The sequence below is a fragment of the Metopolophium dirhodum genome, chromosome 1 (assembly GCF_019925205.1).
Source record: "Metopolophium dirhodum isolate CAU chromosome 1, ASM1992520v1, whole genome shotgun sequence".
Classification (NCBI taxonomy): Eukaryota; Metazoa; Arthropoda; class Insecta; order Hemiptera; family Aphididae; genus Metopolophium; species Metopolophium dirhodum.
This window is the reverse complement of record NC_083560.1, coordinates 12,746,132-12,757,397: the sequence shown is the minus strand read 5'-3', so window position 1 is coordinate 12,757,397 and position 11,266 is coordinate 12,746,132. Positions and strand designations below refer to the sequence as shown.

The following is an 11,266-nucleotide window of genomic DNA, read 5'->3' as shown; positions in this document are numbered from 1 at the left end:
ATCGGACGGTGGACGCCGGTGCCTTGGGAACCAATGAGACAAAAAAATATCACGGATGACGTTACGCGTACCTAGTCGAAAAGTATAATATTTTTTATTGTAATAATATTAATAACAATCGTACCCTAACTTATTCACTGTGGCCTACGGATTTGCCTCTGCATTTTCACAAATCAAGGGTCCTACGTTTTTAACGAAATGCTTGGCATTAAATAAATCCGATTTCAATTTTTTTTTCGTGAGCTCGTGAGAACTAGTGTCGTTTAAACCATGTCTTGATATCTATGGCACTTGTATGCTAAAAGATTAACATAATTCACGCTATATTATATACAGAACGTTCAAATATCACGGACCATTAGTTTTTAAAATTAACGTCGATAAAAAAAATATTAAATATGGAGTGGCTAAACATTTCTTTATATTGGTTCATATATGTCCAAAAATGTTAAGAAATTGTGATAAATATGAAAAGGATCATTTGTCTATTAAATTATTTTTAAATATTACTCTTAATTCTACTTCTTTATAAGAATATAAGTTTATTCATTGCAATGTTGTAGATGTTTTGGTGTCCTGAAAAGTAGATTTCCTGTTCTTAGTAAAGGATTAACAGTAGACTTGAATAATACACAAGCAATAATAGTTGCATGTGCTGTTCTCCATAATATTTATGTTGATATGCATGATGAACTTCCAGATGATGAGCCAATGGAAAACAATATAAATAATGATGTTAATCTAAGAGAAGATCACATTGTTAATTTGACAGGAGTAAGAGGTAGGCAAGAAAGAGATAGGCTGGTCAATGATCACTTTGCCAATTTACAGTGAGAATATACTAGAATATTACTTTATTTTAATTTAATAAACTTTATTAAATACTACTTTATTTATTTATAATTAACAATTTATGAATTTAACATTTTATGAAATAAACATTTACATTTGTATTTTTTTTTTGAGAAGTTCTATCTCCAACTTCAATTTTTCTTCTTCCAAAATAATGTTGCTTTTCTTTACTTCGTTGATTTCATCTTAAGCATTTTATCTGCAATTCTACAAGCTGGTCTTTATGCTGCAATAAATGTGTTTCCTCGGCAGTACGACTCTTCTTTTTTCCTGAAAACATATAATGTGTAAAGTTTTATTAATTTCTTTTAAGAATGATAACAGACTTTATGGAAATTATGTGTTATGTTTACTCACTGTAAGGAGTACTGAGAGGTGTACTAATTTTGGATTTTAGGTATTGAGGAGTCACCACACTTTATTGACTGCCAGTTGTACCTGAAATAAATACATGTGAATAAACATTTATGTTATCAAATAAGATACATGCATATATTGTTATGTTGTGTATTTTGTTGTAGGCAAGTTTACTTTAACATACCAATGTTAGTGCTGCTACTGCCTGCCACAATAGTCTCAAAAATAGGGGCACCTGAAGCAATTTTTTCTTTCATTGCTGGGCTTGTAAAAAACAATAGCATATACGTGTTAACATAAATAGTAAACTTCAATTAATTGTTTTAAACATTAGGTATATTTGGCAGTATTAATATTAAATTATACATTTTGCTAGATTTAACAAGAAGATTATTTTATAATTTGTTTGTTTTTGTGGGCAAAACAATTATTTTTAGTTATGTAATTATTAGGTGAATAATTGAAATTTCAATATTGAAAACTAAGAAAATAATTGCAATTAAATGGACATTTAAAAAAAATGGGATTTATGATTTATGAATGGGTAAAATCCATTAGGTAAAAGTACAATACTTTGAAGCTTCTGATGAAGAAAATACAGAATTTTTTGAAAGTGATATATCTGTAGTAGATTTAAATGATTTGGTTTAGAGTTACATTTTAAGAATAGACAATATATTTTTGTCTTTCCTGGTATTGTATATGAAAAATGTAAGTAAGACTGAGAACTGAACGTTATGCTCCTATACTATACAATATATCCTAGTAATTTATTAAAATTCAATGTTTTTAGTTAATATTTTTTTAAGTTTGTAAAGTTATTTTATTATATCTTAAATAATAATTATTACCAAGTGTTGTCATAACAACTTATGAAGAATGATTAAATTTAAAAATGTTTTCAATTACCACAGTTAGAATTAGTTAAATATCAATAGAAACAATTCTTAAGGTGGTCATGGGTTGTGACTCCACCCTACACACATACAAACGCTTGTATAAAATTTTTCAGTTAGCCCAATTTTAAAAATGTTATCTATGGGTAGAATATTGTGTGAGAAATCAAAGAAAACTTTAGTAAACTTACCTGTTTTAGTGGAGAGTGGTTCAGTGATCTTCGTGGGAGTTTGGACAGTTTGAACTTCATTAGGCATAACTGAAAAAAAAATATTTACATTATATTCAAAAAAAATTTAAATGGATATAAGCAATAGTCGTCCAAACTCCTGTAATTGGTATATATACTTCAACACTACTCAGGCATTTAAATCTACAGCATATAGTACAACATCTAAATTTTCTAATCCAGCACATTTGCGATGAACAGACATTTTTGCGTCCATGTATTAAGACTGGGATGATGACATTCTGAATCCTGTGATGATTGACTAAGTCCTTCTAAGTAGAAAATTGAATAAATACAAATTACAGAGTAGAAAAAAATCCTAAAATACAATATTATTGAATAGTGTTTTCAATAAATGTCATTGAGTACATATTTATAAAAAGTTGAATAAATACAATATTATTATTATTAGAAATATGTATTTACTATTAATTAGCATATAAAATTAAATAATACATAAGCTCAAAAATTATTAGAAATTAAAATTCAATCTTAATAAAGTATGAATGAATCATTTTTTAATGAAAATTAAAAACTAAGCTATATTTACTATTGAAAATAAACATTTAATAAAGTTTAATTACTTAAGTATAATTTATATTGTCATTTTTAACTAATAAGTTATGGAAATAAGATTACTTTTTAGTTATGTATAAATCTGTTACAAAAAAAAATCGAGTTTTGGTACTTTCCATAATTATATAGGTAGGTATGTCGATCAATGAAAATGAATCAGTCTCTGATGAAATATCTGAATCATTAGATCGAGAAGGTATATAAACAAATATTTTTTATATTAGTATATTATTTATAGTGAATTTAAAATTTAAATTGATCGATATATTATATATTGTGGATACTATTATTCCTTGTTTCTTTCTCAGGAGAATTTTTTTATTTCAATCACAATTATTATTGTAAAAATATGTAACAAATTTAAAATCATGAAAAAAAATATTAGTTTACCGCATATAAAAGATTATTCTAGACTCCGACCCCAAAGTCACATCTTGTAATAGACATAAAAGATATCATATGTCATTCTTGAGTATTGTAGTCAAACAATTTTACACTGTCTGCATCTGATTATGCCATCACTATCATTATATCCACCAACCTTAAATTTATTATATGATTCATTGTTACTTACTTATTATAACAGAAATAACAAAAATACTAATAAATTATAATTCAACTTTACTTACGGCATAGATATAATTATTGATTACAAAAACTACTAAATCAGCTCGTTTCACTAATATATCAACACTTGGTTTCCAACAAAGTGATTCTGAAAATAAATCTAACGCACCAACTGACTGAAGATTTTTGCCATGATCATCACAACCAACCACAGCAAACATTTAATTGTCTTTCACTACACATAGACGAGTATTTAAACGACTTGTAATCATTTCTGGACGTACGTTGCGCCAGCCCGGCCCATTTCGAAATTTTGGAAAATTTTTTCACCAATATTTAGCATGCAATTAGCATGAATTTGCACGACTAAAATTAGAATTTGCATGATATTGGTTTAACGGTTAAATCCAAAATTTGATGAGCCGGGCTGGCGCAACGTTGCGCTAGCCCGGCACAAAAGAAAAAATATAGATATCGAATATTTAAATATACCAATATTTAGCACGCCATTCGCATGGATTAGCACGACTGTCCCCGGAATTCGCACGACATTTTTTTACGGTTAAAAAACAATTTTAGTGTTTTTACCATTGCGCCAGCCCGGCCCATTATATAAATTCTGCAAATTTTGGGACTTTGACTATACCAATATTTAGCACGCCATTCGCATGAATTCGCACGACTGTCCCCGGAATTCGCACGACATTTTTTTACGGTTAAAAAACAATTTTAGTGTTTTTACCGTTGCGCCAGCCCGGCCCGTAATAGAAATTTTGGGATATTTGCGATTATGATACTGTTTTCGTACCACACTATTTATATTAGCATGATAATGACCTTATTTGTCGAAGCCTCAACCCATAATAAAAAAAAAATATATTTATATTTAAATGTTTATATTCTTCATACCTGCATATTATATTTCAAAAAATATAAATATTTTTTTTACGGGCTGGGCTGGCGCAACGGTAAAAACACTAAAATTGTTTTTTAACCGTAAAAAAATGTCGTGCGAATTCCGGGGACAGTCGTGCGAATTCATGCGAATGGCGTGCTAAATATTGGTATAGTCAAAGTCCCAAAATTCGCAGAATGTATATAATGGGCCGGGCTGGCGCAACGGTAAAAACACTAAAATTGTTTTTTAACCGTAAAAAAATGTCGTGCGAATTTCGGGGACAGTCGTGCGAATTCATGCGAATGGCGTGCTAAATATTGGTATAGTCAAAGTCCCAAAATTCGCAGAATTTATATAATGGGCCGGGCTGGCGCAACGGTAAAAACACTAAAATTGTTTTTTAATCGTAAAAAAATGTCGTGCGAATTCCGGGGACAGTCGTGCGAATCCATGCGAATGGCGTGCTAAATATTGGTATATTTAAATATTCGATATCTATATTTTTTCTTTTGTGCCGGGCTAGCGCAACGTTGCGCCAGCCCGGCTCATCAAATTTTGGATTTAACCGTTAAACCAATATCATGCAAATTCTAATTTTAGTCGTGCAAATTCATGCTAATTGCATGCTAAATATTGGTGAAAAAATTTTCCAAAATTTCGAAATGGGCCGGGCTGGCGCAACGTACGTCATTTCTGGTCCATAATTCCATCGGTCCATTTTCGGGTCGTACCATTCTGTACTCTTCCTAAATTCATTATCATATCTACCAACAACTAATATAACCTGTTATAGTTAAAAATGTCAATATAATTGTTGTTCGCATTATTATTTTTTGTCCGCTATTGTAATGTTGGTTCATCATCTTTTTTCGGTTGGGAGTAATTTTTGGTACACACCAACCATTATTAATATTATTTGTATTATTATTAATTTGTACAACCATACTGTGTGGTCACTGTGACCAAAAATTATTATTCTGTGTTGTACTTGCAACCATAGCTAAATATATTAATATATTCATATAAATAAACTACTTTAATCAAGGAATAAAATCATAAAATATACCTAGGGAATATAGTATCTTTTTTTTAGCGAGTCAGGATATTTTACCTAAAACACATTGAGAAAGTATATTTTTATATAAAAAAATATTTTAAATTTGTTATTTTGTCATAGCATAAATCTGATAAAATTGTATTTAAGTTTGATACAAATTTAATAATAATTTAATTATTTTGAGTTGAGAATTCAAAAATGTTTTTCTTTTAAAATCTAAGATTTTAAAATGTAATACAAAATTGCTCATAACTTTCTCAAACTTTATCAAAAAAAAAAAAATGTCTACAAGCAAATCAAATGAAATTTTTATGAGCGATTGAAGTTCATATTTTTACAAGACTGGATATTCACTCGATTTCTCATGAAGCGATTTTCTTATTTTGTTGTAATTTAAAAACTTATAACCCTAGACACTTGAGGATTTATATCATATTTTAAAATATTTTATAAATATAATAGGTTTACTTTACACCAACAGCTGAATACTAATACAGTAGTATAATTAATAATATATAATTTTTATCATAAACGTGAGTATATAATATATATTTACTATGAACCTTAAGTTTTACTTCACACAATTTCAAAATCAATATTATTCAAATTGTAAATTTCATTTATAAAAAGGTTTTTAACCAATGTAAATAATAAGTAAGCGGTAGATTCACTTACATTTTTACATACAAGTATCAAACATTACTCTTGCTATTGTTCATCTAACAGCAGAATATATTGATACATTTATGAATCATGTATCGATTTAAAAAAAGGAAACCAAAGAAGTACAATACAAAGACCGGCTATAGGAAATTATGTTTACTTATTTTTTTATTATTATTCAAGTATAATATAAAAATTGGATACTTATATTTAAAATTAAACGCCTAATTTAATGTAAATTTGTATTTATTTACGCTAAAACATGAGCGCATTCACATTTATTAATGAAATATAAAAGATAGGTATACAATTGAAAGTTATTTAAATACAATGAGATAATTATAATGTCAACTTATATCTTATACATGTACTTAGAAAAGTCAAAAATATAATTCCATCACATGGTGGAAAGGCATGACAAGGGTCAATGTAGTATGGTATTTGATTAAAATAGTGAAAACATCATCACGCTAAACTGTAATATTAAGTGTGTCTACACAAGATAAACAACATAGGGTATTGGAGAACAACCAACATTTTTGAAAGACTGATGCTCAATTTACATCAATTGCGTTCACCATAAATCATTTACAACACCACCCATTAATAGTTTAACAACCGCCGGATATAGTCCGAGAAAAAATATATTTTTTAACTCAATGTATGTTGTGAATAATCTATAACAGACCTTAACTAACAGCATTACACTGATGTTAGCCCTTGTCATTTAAAACTTCCCCAAATATATATGTAAAAAAATGTTAACTATTTACATTAGGTAAATCTTAAATTACTACTAGGTAATGTTAATAATTGCACAGGATCTGCACCAATTTCTTTATCTAGCTAAGGATCTTGAGTGCCTCCTGAATGATCCTGGGAGTGGTTGTCCTTTTTTGGCATCCATTTAATATCACTTCCTTCCAATATGAATCTTGGTCGTTTATAATGTTCTGAACTAACCAGCTGTTCAAGGATCTTAGGCGTCACACAAATCACATTTTGGTCTTTCCAGTACTTCACCAAGTTCATAGATCCCAACGTTGAAATGATATCCGTTTGAGTAATACTAGTCATCTCACTAGAATAAATTATGTAAACTATTAACTGCTCTCCTCGTCATCAATAATTGTTAATAAACGTATACCTTAAGTTTTTAATTGATAAAGATCCACGAGCATTTTTCAGAATTTCCAACAGTATCCACGACCAATAAGATCTGTATGACAATTTACCAAGATCACTCAATGGCTTTTCAGGACTGGCTACAAGTCCTTCCAACTTGCTCAATTCATAGCTGAACGCTATTAATAGTTTACCATAACCTTTTTTCTGGAATGGTGGCATTGTTAATATACAAGCTACATTGTAGCATTCTTGTGACTCTTTTTCCTAAAATCGAAAAAAGTCAATTTTTAATATTCACAATTTAATTTTTTTTTTTTTATGAAAAATTTAATAAGTAGACATACTTTTGAAAAATATCCAATAAAATGTTCACCATCTTTGTCAACTTTCCAAAGGATGTAAAACAAAAATGGTTCAACATCAAAGTAGATTGTTTTATGGTCTAAAAATAACTTAGCCAACAGACAAAGATTCTGACAGTACAATTTGTGTTGACTGGAATTCACTTCCCAGATTGATAATGATTCTTTATGGTACACTTCAACACCGGGGGGGTTTTTCCATTTGCATTGGGTCTAAAATTTGACACAACAGTTATAAGACAAAAAAAAATTATTATTATATTTAATTTAATGCCGACCATATGGTATCTGAATGATTTTTCTAGTTTGCAGTATTTTAAACAATATTTACAAATCCAAATTTTAGATTCTTTTTGGTATTCATCTGGAAATGGACTAAAATACCACGTGTCAATTTCAAAGATTCCCAACTGTACTTTATTGATGTATTTAATTTTAGTTATCGCCTCGTGCTCTTTTTCCAATGCAGATGTAGTTGGATCCATTTCTTCATAAGACTAGTTAAAATAAAATACAATGAAATCCATTTAAATGTCTACAATTATTTCTTTAGACAATTTTTGTTTTACATTTTTCGTAATACCTAGTTACATATAATTTTTTTTTTTTTTTTTAATATGGTGTAGTTTAAGCAGACTAGTACATAAATTTTTATATTTAAAAAGAGCCCACTACAATAATAAACAAACAATATTAACTTATTTCCAGAGATCTTAAGAGGATGCAGCACTCAATTTGTTTTCTTTTCCAACCCATGCAAAACATAGAAAATTTACAATAGTAAGTTTAACTATTATCTGTGTTTTTTTGCTTTTATAAATTATAGGGCAGAAAAATTTAAAAATCGTTAGCCAGAGTCCAAACACAGATAACATTTTAATTTTAAGTTTGTTAATAGAAAATAGATCAATACCCAATTGTTGTATTAAATCAAACAACAGTTTTGGTTTTGTTGATGTGAATTTGGTATGTTGCTTAAGGGTCATAGAGAGAAACAAAGTTTGCTGACATCCTTTTACAGCAGGTGTCAGCAAACAAGGGCCCGTGTCGCAATTTTATGAGACCCGCGATTATAATTTATAATTGGTATAAAAATATGGAATATCCCATTATGTTAGTTGATAATGTTAATTATAAATTAATATACCAAACAGCGATGAAACTTAAATAAATTAAACTAAACTTTGTTTAACATCTAAACTGTAAAATGTAAATAAAATAAGGTGTACATTTTAATTTTTTTTTTATTTTTTTGGCCCTTGACACCAAAAAAATTGCCGACCCCTGTTTTACAGTATGCAATATGGCTACCATTAATACAAGATAACCTTTAACAATATGCATTTATTTAACATTATGATAAAAGATTAAATTAATATTATTTATTAAATAACAAGTTCCCTAACTTTATACTTTAATAACAATATTCAATAAAGGTAAACGTGTTGATTGAGTATCTACGCGCAAGCCAAAATGGCATACGACAGAATTTTAAACCCACAAATGCATACCATGTGCTATTCTAAATAAGTTACTGAGTTTGAATATTTATAACATTATACATAATTACAAAAATCATAACAGTCTAGCAATTTAATTTGATCATACAGTAATATAGTTTATAATTTTTACCATTGGAACTTGATTTATCTCGTCGCGTCTACGTTTTTGGTTCCTTGTCATCTTTCTGTCGGACTGATTTAGAACATCTACATTTTTATTAACATCATTCTGTTTCCAATTTTTCTCAGAAATATCAGATCTTGAATTCCTTATCCTAAATCATAATTTGAAGTTTTAATTTTTAATTGCCTACTATACATCAAAATTAAATGATTCTTACCTATCTCTCGGTACCCATTGATCCAATCTTCGGTCGCACCCTTCATAATGTACATAATACTCAAAACGCTTTTCTGTATCATTGAACCTCGTATGTAAGACTTCAGCGGAATCTAAAGATTAACAGACAAAGAAAACATATTTTATTTATTAATCGGTAACATAATATTAAGAAAATATGTAAAAATACTTATCAAGTTATTGATCAATAATAAGTTGTCAATTTTTTTTCCTGTTTAAAAAAAGAATTTCAATATTTGTGCTTATCATACGGGAACGAACATGAAAATATTTTGAGGTTACAGAGGTCTTAACACAAATATATATATTTATGATATATGTATATATAATTATCGTATATAATTCATAATAAGACCTCTGCCAGAATGAGAGGCAATGATAAAAAACAGTCTTTCTGTCTTCCTCATTCCACCACACTACCCACTATTTTATTAATGTAGTCATGGCCTATCTATGGTCGAAAACGAACAAAAGAATGACGAGTCAACGACCCAGGTGTGGCGCTTTGCGTTTGTCGGACGACCTACATATTGAATGCCGCCGGTGTTGTCGTTTTACACATAGTCGGGCGTCGGAAAACAAAATAACAATCGTGGAAACAGTGTATATATCATAGACATAATATAATAATAATATGATGTTGCGCACCGGCCGACGACTATAGATTGCACAGCATTTCGTCAGCGATGGGTGGTGGCATCAGCGTTCCAAACCATACGATAATACGATAATTTTACAAAAAAAATTTATTATCATTAATTTACATTTAGGTAATTAATAGGTGTATAAATTAAAATAGAAATACAATATTTTTTAAAATCACAATAAATTTTCTTTAAAATTGTATAGATTTAGAGCAACAAAGCAACAGTACAAATAGCTGTTAATAGTGTTGAAGAACATTCTTAAAGAAATAATCAAGTTTTTGATACGAAAATTATTCGCTAAATTTTGCTAAATACGATAATATTTTAGATGGTGTACGATGTATCTATCAAAAGAGGTTGGCAACACTGTGTGGCATGGCAGCGCTACGAGCCCGCACCCGCACGAGCACGGCGACTTCCAGCGAATCGCGCTTACGCACACACGCACAAAAATCACGTTGCGTGGCAACCTAACCTTGATTGATGGTTCCTGGCGGTGGCTTCAAAAGGAGGATAACAAAAATGTATCTTTACGCATCGATCGATCAACTACCCCATATTATCAGTACTATAATAGTTAGTTATTAATAACATCCAGCCGATTGTGTGTACTCACGCAACGAGTCATCGTGTCGGCGGACCATGCAGTGTTCGCCCACGTCCAGCGGGCCGGCTTCCGATGAACCCTCGGGCTTCTTCCTCTTCGACGAGCCGTTAGCGGTTTTCGGGTCGTCCGGGCCTTTGGCGTTCCGCTGTTGTTGTCTCTTCGTGTTGACGGACATCGCGCTGTGATTCACGACTATAATAATTACAGGGCGATGGCTAAGACGATACCGTGTATAAAAAGCGCACAGCGGAGGCGAGATTATCGCAAAACCAATGAGAATATCAACGTTTCAATTTTTAACCAGGCGGTTTAACCGTCAACCATGAGGACTATGCGACAGCGATGAGTTTTATCGAGCACTACCGTCCGCTACACTAGTACAGTGATGCTCGTCAGCCAGACGCTACTACAGCGCACAAGACTGAGAGCGGCGAACGTCGGCTATGGGCGTCGGCTTTGTTCGGGATATGCGCCCCGCACCGATGCCGACCTGTGCGCAACACTGTGGGGACCCCTATACGACCTCGCCATCGTCGTTATAGAACGAAAAATCGACGTTTTGT

The 11,266-nt window shown here is 30.6% G+C and overlaps 1 protein-coding gene across 1 annotated transcript; it reads right to left on the bottom strand.

Annotated features, from left to right (window-relative positions):
* Window positions 1-6,934: 6,934 nt before the first annotated feature.
* Window positions 6,935-11,027, bottom strand: LOC132953720 (histone acetyltransferase KAT8-like). The gene is given in 9 exon segments (XM_061026084.1): window positions 6,935-6,987; window positions 6,990-7,177; window positions 7,244-7,488; window positions 7,569-7,799; window positions 7,865-8,083; window positions 9,219-9,363; window positions 9,430-9,541; window positions 10,713-10,895; window positions 11,018-11,027. Coding segments are annotated over 9 exon segments (1,386 nt in total).
* Between the last annotated feature and the right edge of the window lie 239 nt (window positions 11,028-11,266).